Genomic DNA, 21,792 nt, shown 5'->3' with positions numbered 1-21,792 from the left:
TGTAATAGGTAAACATATCCATGCTCATGCCAGGATTTTGTGAAAAATAAAATCAAGATAAACCTATTCAAAATATTTTTAAATAAATTTTTAGACGAACAAGTCAACTGAGATGAACCTGTTTTGTTGAACAAAACGGGAAGTTGAAACTTGCGCGTCCACCGAAACTGGGCCCATCAGTTCACGTGACATTCAATCAGTCGTGACCGCGCCCATGTAGAGGAACTCGTGCACGCGCCCCAGGTAGACTTTTCCACAGGTGTGCTCTGAGTAGTGCTCAACTTTGGAAGAAAGCAGACACACCAAAGGGAGACACCAGACATTTGGCAAACATGTCGCTTTTGAATGTTTCAGCGAGGAAAATATAATGCGTGTTTAAAGTTCTTGTCGCGTTAATTAGTTGCCTGGTGGATTGGTTGAGCGCAACTCGCCGCGACGGACACTTAAAATGGACCCTCACTTCAGCAGACCATGGCACGTTTTGCTTTTTATTTGTGGTATTTTAAGCGTCTTGCATGGCTCCGCGGGGAGGATCTCATCTCAGCCCACGCTGGGTGGTGTTCCTGCTGGCGGTGGTGTCACGGTGGTGCCCCCGGTCGAGCCGGACGGGCCCCAAGCATACCCAGAGTCCGAAAAGGACAATTTACCCGTTTTCACCATGGACTACCTGAGAATCCAAATTCCCTTTGAGATAACTCTCTGGGTGCTACTCGCCTCTTTTGCCAAGATCGGTAAGTGGCATATCGAAGTAGAACGTTTCCAACATTACATAGGAAAAAAAAAATATTTAACCTCTCTGAAGTCCGAGGTGGCAGAGTAGCCTTCTCACACTCAAGTGGAAATACTGATTCAACTTGAAAAGTGCAGTCTGAAATGTACAAATAAAAAAAATATAAACAATACGCATTTTGGAAACTAGGCAGAACCTTATCTGGACACAAAATACAAAGCTTTCACTGATCTTAGAAATTCAAGATGTAACTTTAACAATTTGTGCATCGTAATTAAATGTTGCAATCATTGGGTTATTTCTTCTGGTGTTCCTGCCTTTCCATTGGGAGGCAGTATAATCATGCAGAACACTTTTTCAAGCTACTACTTACTACTGTAAGTGACTGCATTTTTTTCTGTAGAGGATAAAGAATATATGCCCATGTGTAATATTGCATTATCTGTCTACAAGTGTTCAAATATCTTCTGCTTTTTAAAACATCAAATGTAAATCTTAACCATTGTGTCAATGGTATTTTGCATTTATTTGTGTTACCATTTACAGTCCTTTAGCTTAAATAAATGTAACATGAAGTTAAGCTATGTCAACTTATAAAACACAACTGCTCCAGATGGTGCTGATATGATCAAAATGATGCTGGTAACAGGATTTCAGAACTTTGCTCTCCTCTCTCAGGCTTTCACGTATACAACAAGATCACTGTTTGGGTACCCGAGTCATGCCTGCTGATCAGCATCGGCCTCATCGTGGGCGCCATTATGCACTCAGTCAACGAGGAACCCCCCGCCGTGCTGACCAGCGACGTCTTTTTCCTCTACATGCTGCCCCCAATTGTCCTGGACTCGGGCTACTTCATGCCCACCAGGCCTTTCTTTGAGAACATCGGGACGGTCTGTTCGGAATATCCGAAAGGTCTCGCAGTGATACCGAGGTTAATATGTCTGTGTGTGTAGGTGCTGTGGTTCGCCGTGGTGGGAACCCTGTGGAATAGTATCGGTATCGGGATGTCACTGTTCGCCATATGCCAGATCGAGGCGTTCGGAGTGCAGGACATCAACCTGCAGGAGAATCTCCTCTTCGCCGCCATCATCTCAGCAGTGGATCCCGTGGCCGTGTTGAGCGTCTTCGAGGATGTGTCTGTCAATGAGCAGCTCTACATCGTGGTGTTCGGAGAGTGTCTCTTCAACGACGCCGTCACTGTGGTGAGTTGTTGATGACGTTTTCTCCTGTTGCTTGTTTTGGTGACACAAGACAATGTGGGTTGTGTGCAGAAGTTAGTACCGATGTTTTGACCCACCACAAAATGAGACCTGAGGGGGCAGAAAATCTAGAATTTGCATGAGGAACCACAAAAAGCTTCCCATTTTTCCTAGCACATCTTGCAAACGTTGAAGTTTATTTTTGAACATGAGCTCGACCAAACACAAAATCATTTTTTTCACATAATTTCATGTTATGCCAATAAGACAAATAAATCAACATGTTTAAAAAAGAAGGAAGAAGCTATTGCTATTAATTCTTAACATGGTTGCTGATTAGTTTTTTCGAGGTACAGAAACTTGATTTATCAGAGGAAGATCATTTTGGAAATGAAAAACAGTTTATACAATAATATTCTGGAAAGAAAAATAAATAAGATATGGACTATATAGATGAAAACAGACAAGCAAAAGATTTCAATTACTATAATTTTCTAGTGTAAACGTAGCTTTTGAGTTTCTTTTGTTTACAACCATTCCCCAACTCCACCCTCCATTTTGAAACTCCAGTTTGGCCCCTTTTTATTGTCAATAACATGAAAGCTAGACATACTATTGTGTTTCTCTATTCTTTCCCCTCCAAGCTTAGCTCAGGTTTCGCTGCATTTCTGTGGTCGGTTTTGCCTTTTGCGTGTGTAACGCAATGTTTGGGGCATCTCGATTTAAAGTTGAGTCAAAGTAACATGGTTGATAAACATTCCGCTTTGCCGTTGGGAGTTTATTTGCTTAGATGTCGTCAAACCAGTTTGTGAGGGCACTCTGGCAAACGTTATGGGAGGAGATTGCCCGGAAATCATCCGAAACTGGACTGAAGTTTCCCCTATCCCACAATGCCCCCCGCCCCCTTTGCTTTATATTGCAAATTGCTCCCTAATTCACCTGTGACTGTTGTTGCAGGTATTGTACAACATGTTCAACTTCATAGCGGAAATGCCGGTGGTGGAACCGGTGGACGTGTTCCTGGGCATGGCCCGTTTCTTTGTGGTGGGCTCGGGCGGCATGGCCTTCGGCGTGTTGTTCGGCATTGTGGCGGCCTTCACCACCAGGTTCACCTCCAAGGTGCGGGAGATCGAGCCGCTCTTCATCTTCATGTACAGCTACCTGGCCTACCTGGTGGCGGAGCTCTTCACCATCTCGTCCATCATGGCGTGAGTAGACAATCAGTGACAAAAATGTCTTTTTTGGTCAATCAATCCATCTTCCCTCTCCGTCAGCATCGTGACGTGCGCACTCACCATGAAGTACTACGTGGAGGAAAATGTTTCTCAGCGCTCGTGCACCACCATCCGCCACGTGGTGAAGATGCTGGGTTCCATCTCGGAAACGCTCATCTTCTTCTTCCTGGGCGTGGTTACCATAACGACAGAGCACGAGTGGAACTGGGGCTACATCCTCTTCACGCTGCTCTTTGCCTTTCTCTGGAGGGGTCTCGGTAAGGACGCGGGGGCTGAGGAGTTTTTTGCGCCATTGCCTGTTTTTTTTTAAAAAGCATAATGATCTCTCGCCGTTTAGTATCGGCCCAAACAGACTGGATATCGATACTAACCCAATACAGTTGATACTAGAAAGGCTGGAAAAAATATTTATCGTAATCGAAGAGCATTTTGATATCCCAAGCCAACTTTTCGACTGAATCTTTGCCCCCTCCTTGGCAGGTGTCTTCGTGCTGACTCAAATCATCAACCCCTTCCGTACCATACCCTTCAACCTCAAGGATCAGTTTGGTCTGGCATATGGTGGTCTTCGAGGGGCAATTTCATTCGCCTTGGCCTTCACTCTTCCGCTTAACATCGGCCGCAAGCAGCTTTTTGTCACCGCCACCATTGCCATCATCATCTTTACCGTTTTTATACAGGTATGAAGCAACGTATGCTGACGTGCTGTTACATTCCAATCCTGTAGATGGCAGTATTTCACATTGGAAAGTCGTACAATTTAAGGTGTCACTGCACTGGTCAACAGCACATTTTAATCAGAGATTAAGCAATTATTTTTATTTTTTTTTAGCTTTTGATGATGATGTCGTTATACATGGGCGGGTTAAAGCATCTTTTGTGTTCTCTTCTGATCTTTGCAGGGCATCAGCATCCGGCCTTTGATCGAGTTCATTAACGTGCGCAGAACTAATCGCAATCTGGACACCATCAACGGTGAAATTCACTGCAGGGTATGTATTGGTGTTATTTGAATGTATGCTTTGGTAGCTGAACAAATCCCTCTTTGTGGTCTTAGCTGATGGAACACACCGTCGCTGGCATCGAGGACCTGTGTGGACAGTGGAGTCACTTTTACTGGAAGGACAAGTGAGTCTCACTGACATACTTGGTCAAACTTTACTTTTTTTTTTCTTTTGTTTCAACCATGCTGCCATTGTCTGCTGTGGGATAGTGTGGGAAGTTTAGATGTGGTGTCATGTTCACTTTTGCACAGGCCAGACTGGTTTTTCTCTATCGAAATTTCTTAAAGGTTCCTCATTGTCTCTTGTTGACGACAATTCACATATTCACAGTTTACTGTTACCAAAATGAAGCTCTTATCATCGATACCAGGGGTCCTCAAACACAAATCTTTACAAATATATATTCAAAACAAAATGTCCAGCAGATGAAAAAAGCAGCGGCTTAAAGTGCTAATTCTATTAGCCATTTACTTATACAGATATATATATATATTTTTATAGTATTCGATATTTCATTTTTTTTCTGTCACTGTCAGATTCATGAAGTTCAACACTCGCATCCTGCGCCGAATCCTGATCCGGGACAACCGTGCGGAGTCGAGCATTGTGGCGCTGTACAAGAAGCTGGAGCTGCAGAACGCCATGGAGATCCTGGACACAGTGTCGGGAGACATCAGTGCCGCGCCATCCATCGTCTCGCTGCAGTATGAAGCTGTCTTGTGTCTCTGTGTGTGATTTTCACCCTCCATTTGTTGTGTTGTGATGAACTGATGAGCTTTGTACAAAAAAATATTTCAGTGAGGAGAAGAAAGGAGTTGCTAAGCCTAAGAAGAAATTCCTGGCTGCTGACTTGAGGAGCATGCATGACATTCTGGCTAAGAACATGTACAAGATCAGGCAAAGGGTGAGGCCTTTGTGTTTACTCAATAATACATTAGAATACAAATATTCACCCCAAAAAATATTAAATTATGAACAGCACAGTGATTATTTAATATGTAAGAAGAGCGCCATCTGGCGGGGCACTGACATATGACACTTAAGCCTTATCAGTTGACAAAAGAAATTGAATAACTTGATCTACACTAGGTTTTTTTGGTGTGATGGTTTTTGGAGAGTGTTTTGTATGGTACCAAGAAGCTTCTTATCGTTCTCCCATCAGACGACGTCATACACCAGCAAGCACGCGTTGCCCAATGACAATCGGGCCAAAGAGATTCTCATCCGACGTCACTCCAGCATCCGACGCAGCCTCCGCTCGGGAAGCTTCCAGACGGCGGTAAACTTTGACATGCTGGTGTGAGGTTGCTGTGCCCGCTCTGCAAAGAAACATTTATTATTTCTTTATTTGAAGGTGGTGCCCAAATCACACAAGTACTTCTCACTTCCTGCTGGGAAGAACCTGGACTCTAATTTCCCACCTATGAGGCAGAGTGACCCTGGTGCGTTGTTTCTTTTTATTCAAGTGGGAGAACGCCGTTTAGCGAATATGAAAATGAAAATCACTGTTTTCATACGTTTAATGTTATGCATTACTAGCTACTCAGTTTTCATCATTTAAATTGAGCAGGCAGTTTTCATATTAAATGAGGGGCCAGCGATCCAAAAATATTACACTCTGATGATTATTATTTTACTTTGTTATAATAGCCACATTAGCCATTACTAATTGGGATTATTCAATATGTACTCTACATTTGTATGCTTTTACAAACAAATAATTGATCAAAGGTAAATTACATGACTTGATCTTAATCATTGATTCACGTATTAGTGTAACAATTTATACATTATTTATTGAGCCAAGCACATATTTATGTTTATTGTTCATGGCACTCAAAACATCCTAAATACGTTTAGTTTATTAATAATAAAACGTGTAGTGCAGCTGCAGCGCCATCTGCTGGATCAGTTTGCACCATTTTTTTCCCGACGCAAGTAAAATGTAATAATGATTCAATTCAAATGTATCTCACATAAAAAACAGCACATAAATGAATAAAAATAAAAACTTGCATCTGCATTTAATCTTCAATTCAAAACAAGTGAGCTGTACTTAAGCTGTGATTCTTTTGCATTATTAATTTTGACACTCGCTACGTTTCATTTGGATTGTTTTGCTTGCAGATGATCACGAAACCATGTCGGAGTTGTCGTACCCTGCCAGACGTTCCCGCTTCGCCCCGCCCTCACGCTCATCGTCCAGGGGGGGATTTCCTCTGCACCGGCTGGACACGTTGGAGGAAGCTCCCTCCGTGGACCTCCTGGATGAAAGACGGCCCCGGAGAGGTCTACCCAGAACACATTCTTCTGCTGTTGAACCTCGCCGCAACGCAGACCCATCAGAAAAGGTAAACGACAATGACAGCTCAACTGTGGCCGCTGGCTGGGCTGCAGAACCTCGAGAGGACACCACGAGGAACCCACTGCTAAGGAGGCCGCAGTGGAAACCCTCAAAGTGAAGAGGTCAAGACATGCAACATAGAAGCTTTACAGTATGGCCATTTTGTTTCTTTTTCAAGAACTACGCAGCTTAAACTGAGAGGACAGTCAACAATGGCTGATGTGGCCCATCTTTAAAAGTTTAGGAATATTACCTGTAGCATTTTGAATGTAAATTTTTAAAGTGACTATTGTGGTTTTTTTTACACATATATATATATATACCAGTAAATATTGTTTTTAATTCATAGTTGTGTGTGGATTTCCGTTTTTAAGTCAACACAAGCTGTTACAAAATAAATTTAAAAAAAAAACTTTTGGGGCGCTGCAATGAATGATTTTAGATATGATTGTTGTGAATCGCTGGCTTGGTAATAAAATACAAACTTGTAGTCAAGGCACCGCTAATTAGTGATTAGGGAGAAGTGAAGGATTCTGAACACAGATTCAGATTCAGTGGTCGTTTAGTGTGATACAGCAGTGATCACTGTAAAGAAGCACTAATGTCAAGCCATAAAAATAGTTTTAAAAATATAAACCCCCCTTCTGAACAAAATTGTACAGTATGAGAAAAAAGTTCAGTGCTTTGAAGAAAAGTCTGGTCTTGTTACTCTATTTTGGTTGCCATTTTTATCCCCCCCATCTTGCTCCATTTAGGGATTCTAACAAGAAGCACGGCCACCGCTGCGAGAGCCAGCAGCACCCCCAGGCTGGGGGGGCCGCACGGGCTGAACTCCTGGGTGACACCTGAGAGTAACGGGGCCAGCACGCGACCCACGGCCGTTACCGACTGTCCGGCGCCGATCAGTGTCCCGCTGTCCCGCGCCCCGCCTCTCTGTAACTCCAGGTCGGTGATGCTGGTGCGGCCAACTGTGGTGGACATGGCAAAGAAGGTGGAGGTGAGCAGCACCTGCCACACGCCCTGGGCGGTGGCGTACAGCGTGATAAGCAGACACGTCAGGAGAGTGGAGTGCAGCAGCAGGGCTGCCATGTTGTTTCCGTAGAGCTTGGTGACGGGTCCCACCAGGAAACCGGCCAGCGCGCCAAGAGTGCTGCTGTAGCTGATGAGGTAGCCTGTCGTCTTGGGCTTGAGAGAGAAGCGCTCCTCCATGGCCAGCGAGAAGTTGCTGTAGTACAGCATGATGGCCACGGCCATCAGCAGGCGCACCAGGAACAGGTCCCACATGTCGGACAAGGCCACCATGCGGATCCTGGAGCTCACCGAGGACAGCTGGCGCCAGGCAGGCTCCCGGGAGGACGGCCGCGTCTTCGCAATATCTGGGTAGGTCCGTGCTGAGACGTGGCTTTTGGTTGAGCAACCGTTGCTGATTGATTTGCTGGGGTTATTGGTGGCGTTACAATGTAGGATAATGTGGTCCCATGGAAGCAGCCATACAAGCCCTACAAAAGACAAACAGCATTTGGAACACTAAAAAAACTACGGTAGTCTGCAAGGGACAAAAAGCTAAACAACCCAAGTTGTAAAGCAACATAATGGTGAGTTTTATTTTGATTTAGATTTGTTTTTATGCTAGTCGTATCATTTTATGTTGTCGTATTTACCCTCTGGACTTTAAAGGCCGGTCCGTGAAAATATTTGACACATAACCGGTCCGTGGCGCAAAATCGGTTAGGGACTTTCAATAAGTTTATCCACCCACCTGCATTGATGAGGAAGATGGCGGCACAGGCGAAAGCGGAGGTGTAGAAGCCGCCCTCGTGCTCCGTCAGGTAGCCGCCCACCACGGGCCCCAGAATGAAGCCCACGCTGGAGGCGGCGTTGAAGTGTCCCATCACCAGGGGGCGCTCTGCCTCAGACACCAGGTCAGACAGCAGGGCTCTGCAGATGGACAGGGAGTGCTTGAACAGTCCTGAGACGGGAGACAGTCGACAGGCTGGCATCATTAACAAACACTCGCTGACTAATCAGTAAAATAATTCATTTAATTATTCGGGTTAAGGTTAGTACAGTCCACTTGTCGTGTACTACGTTTTCCCTCAGGAGCTACAAATGAAACCGGCTTTGGAGAATAGATGGTTGGGGGGGTTAGTTGTCAACATCAAATTAAGTTCAAATATAAATGTATGACTGATTTCTTCCCACGGCTAGTCACTTACCCACGGGGATCCGTGAGAGCACAAACAAAGTGATGCTGGAGGACATTCCCAGCAGGCCGTAGCCCAAAGCGCTCAGAAGTAAGCAGGTCAGCAGAGACTGACGTCGACCCACCACGTCACTCCAGCTGCCCTGAAAACCGCACACAAAACATTTTGAGTCAATTACAGGAACGACATTTATGAAGTTTTATGTTTTGTTAGTCACGCTTTGTTGCATCTCATGATAGGTTTTCCTAATGAAGTATTTAGTCATTTATATGACGGAATTGAGGCAGACTCTGCATCTTATTAGGCAACAGCACAGACAGTTGTATTCAATTTCTACCCCATCTTTAACACACGCACACAAATAATGCAATTTAGACAGAGTGAGTTTGTCGTGTTCCACGTGCAGGCTCTTGTAGACTTGTCAAGATTCCGCCACAGGGAGTAACAGATGCCTCCTTATCATCCTAATTGGTCGCATGATCTGCCACAATTGCGCCCACGTCAGGAGCTGAGCAGAGGCCTGAGAATCTTGCATCAGATGGAATACTTAACTCTGTATCTTTTGTCAGAGTATTTCTTTCCTCAAGATGAGAAAGTGTCGATTATCTATTATCACTGTGCCTATACAGTGTCAAATTGAGAAGGGGGGTGGGGGGGGGGGTTAAAAGTTGATCCTCACCACAACTGTGCTTGAGAACAACTGTAAGACGCCATATGTGGACCCTGCAAACAAAATAAAATCATGAGATTCAGATCAGGGAGTAATTGAAAAATTATGTACACAATTGATTTCACGGGGAAAAAAAAAGTGTGGGTTAAAAATAAGATACAGGAAAAGTTACATGAAATCATAAATGTATATAATATCCATCCATTTGCTTTACCGCTTCTTCCCTAACCCTATCACAGCTGTCTTTAGACACCCTGAACTGGTTGCCAGTCAGTTGCAGTATATATAATATATACATAAGAATAAAATTTTTTGGTATAATAACCCTAATACGAACGTTTTCTCCACTTGCAAGTGCTAAAAGGGACTGTCTCCCGTGTGCTTCTTGCAAATAAGTCCAATGAAAATATAGTCTAAACATCCCAAAATTATTTCAAACCTTTTTTTAAACATTTTTCCCATTAATGTGACCAACTCAATTCAGAAATATAGACTATTTTGAGTGGGGTAGTGAAAATAAACAACTGAGGGATGTGGTTGCATAAGTGTGCACCCCTTGTTATAACTGGCTGTGAACCAAAATTTATCTTGGGACAAGGCAAACACTTGCCACCATAGTGCCACTAATTAACCACAAATAAAGTTTTATAAGACCTTTCTTGACAGTTTTTCGGTTTCTAGTAGAAGCCTGAAGTTATTGGACAAACGATTTGTTTTTATTTGTTGCCTTGAACGTAAGTAAGGTGGGTCATGGCTACGTCTCACCAACAATACCAGCAACAGTCGGACTTGCGCCGAGCGCTTTGACGTGATGGCTCAACAGCGGGATGATCATGCTCACCCCAAACAAGTCCTACAAAAAAGAAAGGGGAAAAAATTGAGAAAAGCTAAGAGAACATCTTAATTTGTGTGACGTCATCACGGAAAGGATCGGTGATGGCAAATGGGATTTTGTAAATGTTGTGACGTTCTCTTAGCATTTTAAGAAAATGTCTTTCTAAATATGGACATTGGAGGTTAACACTGAAAAAGGAAGCTCCGCCTTGTTTTTATTCATTCTCCATTGCGGAGATCAGAGCAACTGTTGCCAAACTCTTGATATAAGGCTCAAGGCAAGTCATTATGTCTTCTGAAGGCACTGCTTCATGTTATTTGAGAACATTACCTTGCCCAGTGGCTCTTCTTATCCTCTCCACTTTCAATTAGATGAAGACAGGGTTAGCAGGTTTGGCAGGTAAAAAGTTAGTCGTCAACCCATAGAATTGTTCTTATCGTATTTTGCCATGGTGTTAATGTAACAGACTTGCAGAGCTGCCTCATGCTGCAACAGATTTTAGTGACAGGGATGCTTTTGAACAGGAGACCCTCAGAGTTCACTGTGTTGCCATGGCAACCTGAAATATGCACCTGACTGTCACCTGCATGACCACATTAGTTTGGTCATATTAACAAAAGGCAAATAAGCACATACTGTTATTCAGATAAGCATGACCGATTATTTTAAGGTACATTTATGTGTGATCATTTTCTTTGCCGAGTTTCCTTAAGATATTTGTTTTACACACTGAAGTGTGTCTGCAGAGATCACAAAACATTCTAGTGTGTTTTAGCTGCTGTCACTTTACTCACCATGAAGCCAACCACATAGATACATTGAAGAATTCTCGTCCGTCCTCGCGGTTTCTGATACAAAGTGCTACATTTGTGGTTGCTCATCCTCCGTCTCTGACCGCACGCCTGATGGCAACGCGGAAGCGCACATCCGACTTGGGAGTTTCACGTCAAAGATTCCGCGGTTGTCTCTCAAAGGGGGTGACCGACAAACAATCTGGTTTGTTTCTTTTGTAAAGGAAAATTCGCCACTAAAAAAGCAGAATTCACTACATAAAATATTCGACTCTCATACTGAGATGGCGGGAGCGTGGTTGTTCTTGTTTTTGTACAGAAAAAAAATTCGGGTAGACCAGTTCGACTACCCCATGTTAACATGAACGGTTGGTATCATCTTTGACGTCACGTCTAAAAGCGGAAGTGTTTCTTTTTGTAAACAAATAAGGATTTCAAAATAACAAACGAACACGATTCATATTCTTGAGAATTTTTTTCTACACAAATGCAAAGTTTTGAAGGTGGAACAATTTTTTTTCCATTTTCACAACGAGTTTGTTTCTTTTCCAAAGAATTATGAAAAATTATGTTAATCTTGTTTATATAATTGACAAATACATGTTATGTGAAAAGCCCTAGCTGATTTATTTTTCTCATTTATATATCTATTTTTTATATATTGCACTATTTTTTCCTGTATTTTAATTGCTAGTGTATACTTGTTTCACACACATGTTCATTAAAGAATGGATGGATGCATGGATGGATGGATGCATGGATGGACGGATGCATGGATGGATGGATGGATGGATGGATGGATGGATGGATGGATGGATGGATGGATGGATGGATGGATGGATGGATGGATGGATGGATGGATGGATGGATGGATGGATGGATGGATGGATGGGAAAATTACCTTACCACCTGGAAACTTGATATTACCATGTGTTGCTCAACAATTGTTATGGGAAGACTATTAACCAGCTGATCAGCATTTGGTCTTTCAGTCATTTATAACTGCAAGGGCAAGTGTTGGGTGTGGTTGGGTCACACCAGTGTGTAAATGAGTCAAGCGTCTACATATAGGTTCACCGCTAAATATTCCCCTGAGACGCTACTTAACCTGCAGGCCAGTTGATTCATGTTATCCTGTACCTTTTATCCTGATCAGGTATTGACAAATGAGTAAATATGTTTTATTATGATATGTTATACTCCAATGGTTCCCACTGGAATGCTCAAAAAGGTCAAGACACATTTGTATATATTTGTATTGTATTTGGGATAAATTAGTGCAATTTTGTGGAACAAATGTTATGTACGACAGTGCTTCTTCTGGTCTTTAGACCACTGACATCCCACCACTGATAATATCCTAAATGACGTGCATTCTGCTGCTGGGGCAGAATGTGGCGTCCTCACGGTCTCACCCTGACATTCCCTCGTCACTCCGGGTGTCCAGTTGCTGCTGCTGGTCCCATTCCTTACACACTCCCGCAGCAGTTGGAGTGTTTGGGCAGCAGCCGCCTTCACTCAGGCCTCAAAATAGCACAGAGGGCTGTGTGATGGGTGGGCAGGGGTGTCCAGAGAGGAGTCATGTGCTCCAAACAGTCGACTGTCATAGAGCTTGACACGCTGGTGTGGATGTGCTCCAGCATCTGAACATTGTCACATGCGTCAACTCGTTGATTGTGCACACTTCCTTAACCACTGACGCATTATTTCCCCCCAGCATGGCCATGAAGCTCAGCTTGGCGTTGTTCTTTGCGGGTCTGTTTGGGGCCTTGGCGGTGGTCTTCATCCTCCTCTCGTTCGGAACCGATTACTGGCTGCTGGCCTCTGAGAGTTGCCATCCACCTTCTGATGACGATCACAACGCTGGGGAGGTAGGTGATAAAGCGACAGTAATTAACCAGATTGATTACTGTATTATTTTTGTCCCATGTTAAATGAGTGAGAGTCAAATGGTTTGTGATTCCAAACCTGTCAAACCATCATCATTCAGGACATCAGGAAACCTCACGAGAAAGTTCAGCGAGCCTCCACAGCAATGGTGGAAAATGCTCAAGGGCCATATTTGTTTTGTCAAATGGACGAATAACACCCATACATTGTAGATCAGTTGGAAAAAGTTGTTCAAATGTCCCATTGGGGTCCAGAAATAGAATCACTGCATTGTGTCGTACAAACAACTAACTTTGCGTAAAAGTCTGCTAGCTTTATGCTAACATATAATAAGAAATGGCATTGACAGGCTAACCAATAGCACTGGTGCTGCTTTAAAACTCACTCTTTTCAAGACCCACAGGAAAGTGTAGGTAGCCAAATCACATATACTCGAATAAACAACACATTGAATTCAAACAGGAAATGTACAAAAATGTCAAAAGACTGCAACAAATTTATATTATAGGGGGAAAAATGTAAACAATTAGTTTGGAATTCATCTGCATCACTCAACAGATTATGTTCAATTTTGGATGCTCTACCATGTAGGCTTGCATTCCTGGTGGTTTTGCCTAGTCTGGAATGTCCAATCAGGAGATGAAATCCATGGCCATGGGACTTCTTCTTGTAATCACACTCACAGTTGAGTGTGTGTGCAGCTATGCAAAGCTTTCAGCACGAGAGAAAAACAAATACCGGCAGTCCCAGCGGTGGAATGATGTCAGATTAAATATCACGAGAACACGTCTCGCTTTAGATAGAGCAACGGGAACCTCTTGCTTTTGCTTTCAACGATATATAAAGATGGGGTTATACTGTATACCGCAAATACCCCCATGGCCGCAGCTGTTAGTGAGTGTAACTCAATGGCTAAAAATTAGGGACACATAAACAATCCAACGATTGCAATGGAAAGATAATAATGCTCACTTTTGATTGATTTTGGCCACCATGTTGAAATTTTCAGGTGCACACCTGCCCGCCATGACACGGAACATCTCACGATGCGAACATTTTTTTCCCCCCCTCCAGCATGGTGATATTTTGGCAAAGAACGTCACCAGTTGGGTCACTTTCTACCATGAGGGCTTCTTCTGGAGGTGCTCTTTTGGGGGCAGTGTGGAAGAAGAAGACTTGCAATGGACAGTTTGGTTCAGTAAGTTAAACTTTGTGAAAAACTGGAAACTCATTGGGACTCATTAGCAACAAAAAAAGATTAGTGTATGTATTTTATGACTGTTTCATGCTGTTGTTTTAATCAAGAAGAGCGTGACAGTAGTCGAGTCCCCAACTTAGAATATGTTTAAATACCTTAGTCAAACTTGAAAAACTTCCAGAAATGTTCCTAAAATTGTCAACAGGGCAACACGGTTCGGAAGTGGTTAGCACATCTGGCTCACACTCAAGAGGTTTTGGACTTATAACAGTCGGGGACTTTTTATTATAGTTAGTTTTTCATTTGTTTTGACTTTTTTTTTTTTTTAAACATTCGGTCAGTTTTAATTCATTTTTATAGAGGTTTTGCTCATTTTTATTAGTTTATTTTTCATTTCAAAAATGCATAAATTTAGTAATATTTTTTTATTTTTTGAACTATATGGAGTATTTGCCAAGTGCAAGACAAAAAAGGGCTATTGTGTAATAAAGTAAAGTAAGCTACAATTCAATTCAATTTTTTTTTAATGCATTTTTTCATGAATGTCCTTTTTACTTTTCCTCCACAGCAAATCAGCCTTACTCCAAAGTGTGCATCCCCGCCTACCTTTACCCATTCCCAGTGTCCCATCACACTCACAACGCCACGGCCTATGAATCCGCCATAAGTAGATACTATTTCTATTTGGTATATTTCATTCCATGATTATTCCGCAGATCCATGTGCAATAAATATGTTTTCTTCTTTTAGTCTACAGAGGCTTCTGGAGCATTTTCATGCTCATCGGCGTGGCGGCTGCGGTGCTCGCTGGTTTCATCATCATCTGCGCTGCCCCCTTTGCCAGCCATTGCTTGTACAAAACGGGAGGTGGCTTCTTCCTGGTATCTGGTGAGAATTTCAAAAGGATCTTGTTGATCTCTGTCTTTTTCCAGATTCCTTAATTTTTGGATCATCACAGCATTTTAAATTCAAACAACCCAAGCATGTTATGGCCTGCAAAAATGACTTTTTCCAAGATAGGGCTGACAGGTTTGACTTTGTTTTTAAAATAGAAACTGATTTGACTTGGGCTGTCTTTGTGAGGTATTGCGTTTAGACTGATAATCTGAAATCTAGGTGTCATAAAAAATAAAAAAAATGACATGGGCAAAAACATTTGCATCGTGACTCAATCATCATCATCATTATTAGGTTTCTTCCTGTTGTGTGCGGTGGTGATGGACGTGATCTGGACTGAGCTGTTGGACGTGGTGGACGTCTACGTGAACTACCAGCGTTCCACCATGTGTTCAGACTTCCAGGTGATCATGAACTATGGCCTCTCCTTCTTCTTCGCTCCCATCGGCATCTTCTTCTCTCTGTTAGCTGGCCTCCTCTTCCTCTTGATTGGCCGAGCCATCAGGATCCTCTAACTGTGGGGAATCAAAAGGGAAACGCTTGAAACTCAAAATACTTCCATTTCGAGTTCATGAACTACAGTACTGTGCAAAAGAAAAAAGCAGCATTATTTTTTTTCAATCTGTGATACATCTTCTTTATAGATTTATATTATTTTTAAAAAATTCAACAAAAATAATCAGAGTTTCCTTTAGCCTTTTTATGACAAAATAAAGTCCAAAAGTAAAAGCAGAAATTAATTGATTGATTGACACTGTCAGAGAGGTATAATTTAACAAGTCTGAATGGTGATCATTAAGATTCTTGAGGGTGGACTTTCACTTCTTACAATGATTTATTAAAATGTATCTGGTCATTTATCAGCAATCTAGGGGTGGGCAAACAATTGCTTCCAATTTTAATGGTTATTGTGAGTTGTCTCTATTTTGTTGCATCAATTGAAATCCATTGCTTGAAAATGGTTCATCCCAATGTATTTTTTTTTGTCAATTCATTCAGGACATTGAATAATTTCTTTCTTTCAGTTTTTAATATTTTGTTTTGTGTGCAAGATGCACTTTCAGAAATAGAACCTTTTTCCTTAAAAAAAGATAATTAGGCCTTTAAGCACAAGTTTGCCCACCCAATCTTGCTCTTTAAAGTTTTGATAAACATTTTAGCTGCTATCTACAATAAGTCAAAATAACTGATGTGAAAAATTAAAACAAAGTTAGTCGTGAGGATTGACCCAAGACTTTTGTACAGTACATGGTTCTTGGTTTATTATATCAGGATATATAATAAGACCCATTCAGTACCCACCGTATTTCCCCTTTTATGCTTGATGTCTTTATATTCATGGCCTAGTAATGTTTTTCACATAAATATATATTTTTTACAACAGCATTATCGTAGGTTAGTGATAGACTAGCCGCGTGCGTGCAAATTCAAGTTACGTTGGTTGATGGAATGGAATCCTGTCATAAACAACCTCCTGTAGTCATCTGGAGCTTGCGTGATGACTGCTGGTTAACCACGCAATTATCTCACTTATACCTCGTGTGTTTCATTTCATTTTACTTTTATATAATGGAACCTTTGAAGTCAGTAAGCGGCTTCAAATGTGTGTTTTATGTGATGGCAGCCTCTCACAGTGTCTGTTTATTAATTGACAAAGCTGTTATAACATCACTATTGGCTAAATTAAAAATGTTTATACGACTTTCCTTACATTTGGTGGACTATTGTGAAGTGGTAGACCAACGGAGAGTAAAGTCACAAGTATTGCAATATGTACACCAAACTGTACACGCTTTATGTGGATTGTATGAATCTTGTTTGGCAGGATGATTCTGCATATATTTTGTGTATACAAATAATAAATTTGTCTACAAATTACTTAACCAAAGTCAGTTGCGTTAAGTTTCAGCCCACCCATGACCCCAATGAGGACAAGTGATATAAAAAGTACATTGATATGTAGAAGAATGAGGAGAAAACGCCTCTATATAGCCACAAGAGGGCAGTATAGTGCCATCTGAGCCTCCCCTGCGGCCCCTTTAAGAGTGAGGCAGACGCCCTATTTTGCTTCTGCAGCCTCCATATGAAGTGCATGTGGTGTTATGCATCTCATCACAAGTTGAGAGGCAGCATGAGAGGAAGATGAAAGAATTCACACCTCCTGGCTGACAGACGGATGCTAATTTCACTCATGAATGGAGCATTTGATCAGGAATGAATGGATGCCGCCGTTGAATCGTATGTGTCTCAATCAACTATGTGTCTCATTCCCATCTAGAAATATACTTTTTATATGTCAGTGTTGCTGACAAAAAATAAGAAGATTCACACCTCCAAAATCAACTGAGGATGTATAGTCCACAGGTCCACCAAGGGACTGCATATGTGGAAAACTGAAAATGTGGAGGAGCCATATTGACGTGCCACATATTTGGCTTTATTAAACATGCTCAAGCCAATCTAGTAGGTCCAGACATGCCCAAAAATAATCAATACTGCTCCTCAGAAGTACCTTGAGATACAAGTGTGATGACTCCAACCCGGTTATTCTCACGATGAGTAATTCTTTTCAAAATAATCACAAAAGTGTGGTAGTCAAAACTAACGCACAACTTTGACCTCTGCAAGCTGCTCAGTGGTTACACCAAATGTTTTTTTTAAATCAACTTTAGTGGATGGGTGCTAACAAGCATGCAAAAAAATAGACGTATGCATGCATGAAGAAAAGAAAACTACTTAAACTTTTTATGGTATGTGGGCCAGATTTATTTTTTTTAAGCAGTGGGCCACAAATCCAGGCTGGTGAGAGCTGTCAAGGTTGCTAGATGCTAATATAATGTAAGTATATATAGTCACATGTTGTTGTTTTTAAAAAATATTTTAAGAATTTTTTTTAAGCCACAAATCCAGGCCGGCCGAAGTTTGCATCCAAAATAAAATGCAACATATACTATAGAGGAGTATCTCAGGTCACTACAAATCAGACTGTCAAGGTTGCTAGATGCTAATATCACGTAAGATACCATCACATGATTTGTTCAGGGTTTACCTGCAGAAAAAAAAGTCTCTCGGGGATGATATTCCTTATCTGTTTCACTTCCTGGTTTGAATGAAATCCTAATAAGATTAAAAAAGTCTCGCTCCATCCACAGCTTTTAATGCTGCTGTGTGGCATGCTGCCTTCCACTCCGCCATGTCATCAGAGTGAGAGCTCCAGCTGAATTGAACACTGTTCTGCATGATTGCCCGTGATAATTGTGTGTTGATAGGGAACGCCGGAGATGGAGTGTAATTTCCACCGAGAGATTCCTAAACAAATACCTGACGTGAAGCGGCGGCGGCGTCGGAGGGACAGGAAAGAGGTGAGGAGAATATAGAGGATGAGGTGAGACGCATGATGATGAAAGGTCGGTGAGGAGGAAGGATTGAAAACATAACATGAAAATCTGTGCACAATCACACTAGAAATATAAGATTAGCCTCAAAAACTAAAGATAAAACAAAAGACAGGTCGTGTATGAGGGGCACAAAGCAGTTGAGGTTGGCTCTTTAAGTTCATGAGGATACACTCGTGAGTGTGAATTAGGAGTTATCATAGCTCTTCTCCCAAATCTGTCCTAATCCCTCACGACACGCAGGTCAGGCTCCATTTAAATACCATCATCCGGCCAATGTATTTGCATTGCATGAACAGTATGGCAAGTCACATTACACGCGGTGGTCCTCTTTGGAGATAGTTTTACATAATTCCCCATTGGTTACTGAAATCATGAATAGACAATGGGCTGTATAATTGTGAGGATTTACAATTCAGAGGACTCCATCATCGTGTCATCACCATGCATAATTCAGAGAGTGGAGCGCGTGGGGTGTGCTCCTGCATCCCCCGCTTCACCAAAAATGAAACTCAGGTCACCAAACAAACATTTGGAAATCAACACTTTCATTAGTGCAAAACCACTGACAGTTTAACACTGCATTGGAACACGATGCTTCACTTGTCCGTTGAAAATATGTGCACGGCCACATTTTGTGAAAATTATTTTTCCTTTGACTGTATTCCTAATTATACTTTTGACTTTTAAAATGGGAAATGTCACATAGATTGAAATCTGACAATGACAACTGACAATGAAAGCTAAATCCTACCTCCTCTCGCTCTCTCTCTCATATATATATATATATATATATATATATATATATATATATATATATATATATATATATATATATATATATATATATATATATATATATATATACACATATATATGTATACATACATATATACACATGCATAATGTATAAGTGTACTTAAAATATTTTTTAAACATCATATATATACATGTATAATGTATAAGTGTACTTAAAATATTTTTTAAAAATCCTTTACTTTAAATTGGATGACACGCTATCGTAATATATCGTAATCATCATAAAAATTCAAGATATTGATAAAACAATGCTATATATATATACATGAAAGGAAACTTTCCGAATTCGGAGATGCTTTTTTTTTAACTGTTCAGTGACCATATGTTTTTCTCGTTTCTTTTTTTCTTTTGCACGTTCACAGCAACTCCTTGATGTGTTAAAACTTCCATTTGAGCCACTGAGCGCTCCACCTGCAAGCAACCCCCCCACTTGCACCCTCACATCCTCTGGCCTCCCATCTCACTTTGTGCATACAAATGACATTCCAAAGTGTGCATGGATGGCTCTTGTTCATAGTCAAGGTCTCTTGTTTCAAAGGCATGCTAATGTCTTTCTCTTTTAGTGTAGGAGTTGATTTGGACTCTTCAACCGGCTTTTCCGCTTGCATATTCATACACGTTTTACTATTTAGCCACAAATGCTTAACAACACCCCCCTAAAAAGTCGCCTCATTAAAAATCAAGGGCTCGTTTCATTGCAAAAAAAGTTGACATTTGGAGAGAAGCGCAAAAAGTTTGCGCCGAGTTGAACATTCATCACTTTTTCCAAATGTTTCGTTTGGGCGGATCAGGCAGCATTAATGCCCCTTGCTCTTAATTTGGACCGTAAGGCTCACCTCAGGCAATTCATTAATGCAGTGGTGCAAACAGCTGATGGATTCCGCCATAAATATTCAAATATATTTCTTGCATATTATTTCTTATTTGGCCTAAAACTATACAGTCAAAAAAGTTATAATCCTCAACAGGGTCTTATCATATTTGATTGATATTTATTAATACTGTGGAATAATGCAAAGAAAGTTTAGTTTGTTTTGACATCATAGATTATGATATATATATCTATATATCTATATATCTATATATCTATATATATATATAATCAAACTTTATATTGGTTGTATTTATTTTTCAAGTAATCCATTTCACATTTAGTACACTTGCTAAATAATTTTAGTCGTGTATTTATATAGTTTTAATTTCTTACTTGTTAATTATGATCATTTTATATTAAACAAATGTATTTTATGGATAAATAAAGTGTTTTTAAAATGAAAGATCTTTAAATTCAAACATTATAATGTAGAATAAATACGTGACACAGGTCTTGATATATTTCATAAACATTTCAGTACGTTGTTTTGCTTCCTTCAATAAAGATACATTGCATTTTGCCATATTTTAAGAGTTTTGTTTTAAATAAAAGAAAATCACAGATTAGGAAAATAACATGGCCAGTAATGAAAATGTTAGATTTGCATGGAGTGAATAGTGCTATTTAACAAATCAACTTTCCAGAATCAAAAAAATTCAAAAAGTACAATTAACTTTTAAGATTTGCTCTGCTCCTCATGTAAGTAAAATGTTAAAAACAGGAAACTACAGGCAAACAGTTCCAAAAAGATAAATTGTAACGTTACCTTAGGTCTTCCATTGTGTTGAACCCGAACGCCCTCAGACTGTTCTGATGTTTATTAATGCCATTTAGCAAGAGGGCGCTGTCATATCTGTTTGTCTTACGCATGTCGTTGCGTATAAACACGTTGGGGGAGTAAAAAAAAAAATAAAACAGCTTACCATATTTAATAGAGAGAAATTATGTACAACTCTAATGTAACTATTCAAATGACTCCCACTCCCTTTGTCTGGCTCTTCATGTGTATTCATAAGAGTGGCGGACTCACTTCATTAGAGCAACATTTATGAAAATGGCGGATTAGGCATTTAAATGATTGCAAAGCAAATACGGGTCCTATTATTAACAACTGAACTACGCCGCTGCTGACATTTGAGTCGCATCGCCCGGGCTGTAATCTAGGTGATGTGTGGCTTAAACTTAGTTCCTGCATGCAAACAACACTGACAAGGAGGTGGAACTCTCTTGCTTGAGGTAATACACAAAAATAGAAAATGTACGGTAAAAAATGTTGATAAAGCAAAAAAAAAAAAAAAAATCATTACAGTGCTTTTAAAATATATAGACGCCAGACAAGATGAAATTAGTTCCATTATAAATAGTTAATAAAGACAAACCTGGCTGTTTCCCTTGAAATCCTCTTTTTTCCCAATAGGAGAGTGAGGTCATCCGCGGTAGGTTCAGCAAACGAGAGACTTCCTGCTCAACTGGCGGCTTCTGCCCGCATGCTTTTTTATATACGGCTTTCAACGTGCAAAAATTATACCTTTGACCTCGAGTGGGGCTGACATTCTCTGAAAGTCAAATCAAACTGTCGAGTTTTGCAATGGTAAAAGTATACTTTGTATTAATTGAAGTATAATGATACCCCAAGTGTGGACGCCCAGGACGAGCGCACACGGTGAATAATGTATCTCCATGCAGATGGTTAACGCTCACGTA

General features: G+C 40.9%; 3 protein-coding genes and 1 long non-coding RNA gene across 4 annotated transcripts; 3 read left to right on the top strand and 1 right to left on the bottom strand.

The window, feature by feature from the left end:
- The first annotated feature begins 207 nt into the window (after positions 1 to 207).
- slc9a2 (solute carrier family 9 member 2) lies at positions 208 to 6,930 on the top strand. Its single transcript, XM_088383156.1, has 13 exons — positions 208 to 731; positions 1,409 to 1,623; positions 1,687 to 1,935; positions 2,890 to 3,140; positions 3,207 to 3,424; positions 3,648 to 3,847; positions 4,070 to 4,159; positions 4,225 to 4,295; positions 4,708 to 4,875; positions 4,970 to 5,075; positions 5,334 to 5,450; positions 5,526 to 5,613; positions 6,299 to 6,930. The coding sequence occupies exons 1-13, from the start codon at positions 449 to 451 to the stop codon at positions 6,631 to 6,633; spliced, it is 2,391 nt and encodes a 796-aa protein (XP_088239282.1). The 5' UTR covers positions 208 to 448; the 3' UTR covers positions 6,634 to 6,930.
- slc67a2 (solute carrier family 67 member 2) lies at positions 6,828 to 11,394 on the bottom strand. The gene is made up of 6 exons (XM_088383157.1): positions 11,019 to 11,394; positions 10,155 to 10,242; positions 9,399 to 9,442; positions 8,732 to 8,861; positions 8,275 to 8,484; positions 6,828 to 8,014 (listed from the first exon to the last, which is right to left on the bottom strand). Exons 1-6 carry the CDS (start codon positions 11,103 to 11,105, stop codon positions 7,221 to 7,223), a joined length of 1,353 nt encoding a protein of 450 aa, XP_088239283.1. The 5' UTR covers positions 11,106 to 11,394; the 3' UTR covers positions 6,828 to 7,220.
- Positions 11,395 to 12,508: 1,114 nt separating this feature from the next.
- On the top strand, positions 12,509 to 16,878 carry tmem182a (transmembrane protein 182a). The gene is made up of 5 exons (XM_088383860.1): positions 12,509 to 12,886; positions 13,980 to 14,103; positions 14,672 to 14,770; positions 14,854 to 14,991; positions 15,295 to 16,878. The coding sequence occupies exons 1-5, from the start codon at positions 12,734 to 12,736 to the stop codon at positions 15,513 to 15,515; spliced, it is 735 nt and encodes a 244-aa protein (XP_088239986.1). The 5' UTR covers positions 12,509 to 12,733; the 3' UTR covers positions 15,516 to 16,878.
- A 229-nt stretch (positions 16,879 to 17,107) lies between these two features.
- LOC148393947 (uncharacterized) lies at positions 17,108 to 20,205 on the top strand. The gene is made up of 3 exons (XR_015860125.1): positions 17,108 to 17,238; positions 18,270 to 18,362; positions 19,577 to 20,205. It is a non-coding gene; the product is annotated as an uncharacterized LOC148393947 (long non-coding RNA).
- The last annotated feature ends 1,587 nt before the right edge of the window (positions 20,206 to 21,792 follow it).

This window comes from Syngnathus floridae, chromosome 8 (genome assembly GCF_059516105.1).
Source record: "Syngnathus floridae isolate MCC-2025c chromosome 8, RoL_Sflo_1.0, whole genome shotgun sequence".
In the NCBI taxonomy this organism is placed as follows: domain Eukaryota; kingdom Metazoa; phylum Chordata; class Actinopteri; order Syngnathiformes; family Syngnathidae; genus Syngnathus; species Syngnathus floridae.
The sequence above is the reverse complement of the archived record's forward strand: the minus strand, read 5'-3'. Positions and strand labels throughout refer to the sequence as shown.

Coding starts and splice junctions, on each gene's coding strand:
- slc9a2 (XM_088383156.1), top strand. CDS start 449: ATGGACCCTCACTTCAGCAGACCATGGCACGTTTTGCTTTTTATTTGT. Junction 3,848..4,069: donor TCTTTACCGTTTTTATACAG/GTATGAAGCAAC, acceptor TGATCTTTGCAG/GGCATCAGCATCCGGCCTTT. Junction 4,876..4,969: donor CCATCCATCGTCTCGCTGCA/GTATGAAGCTGT, acceptor AAAATATTTCAG/TGAGGAGAAGAAAGGAGTTG.
- slc67a2 (XM_088383157.1), bottom strand. CDS start 11,105: ATGAGCAACCACAAATGTAGCACTTTGTATCAGAAACCGCGAGGACGG. Junction 8,862..9,398: donor TGTTCTCAAGCACAGTTGTG/GTGAGGATCAAC, acceptor TGCGGTTTTCAG/GGCAGCTGGAGTGACGTGGT. Junction 8,015..8,274: donor CATCTTCCTCATCAATGCAG/GTGGGTGGATAA, acceptor TGTCTTTTGTAG/GGCTTGTATGGCTGCTTCCA.
- tmem182a (XM_088383860.1), top strand. CDS start 12,734: ATGGCCATGAAGCTCAGCTTGGCGTTGTTCTTTGCGGGTCTGTTTGGG. Junction 12,887..13,979: donor ACGATCACAACGCTGGGGAG/GTAGGTGATAAA, acceptor CCCCCCCTCCAG/CATGGTGATATTTTGGCAAA. Junction 14,992..15,294: donor TGGCTTCTTCCTGGTATCTG/GTGAGAATTTCA, acceptor CATCATTATTAG/GTTTCTTCCTGTTGTGTGCG.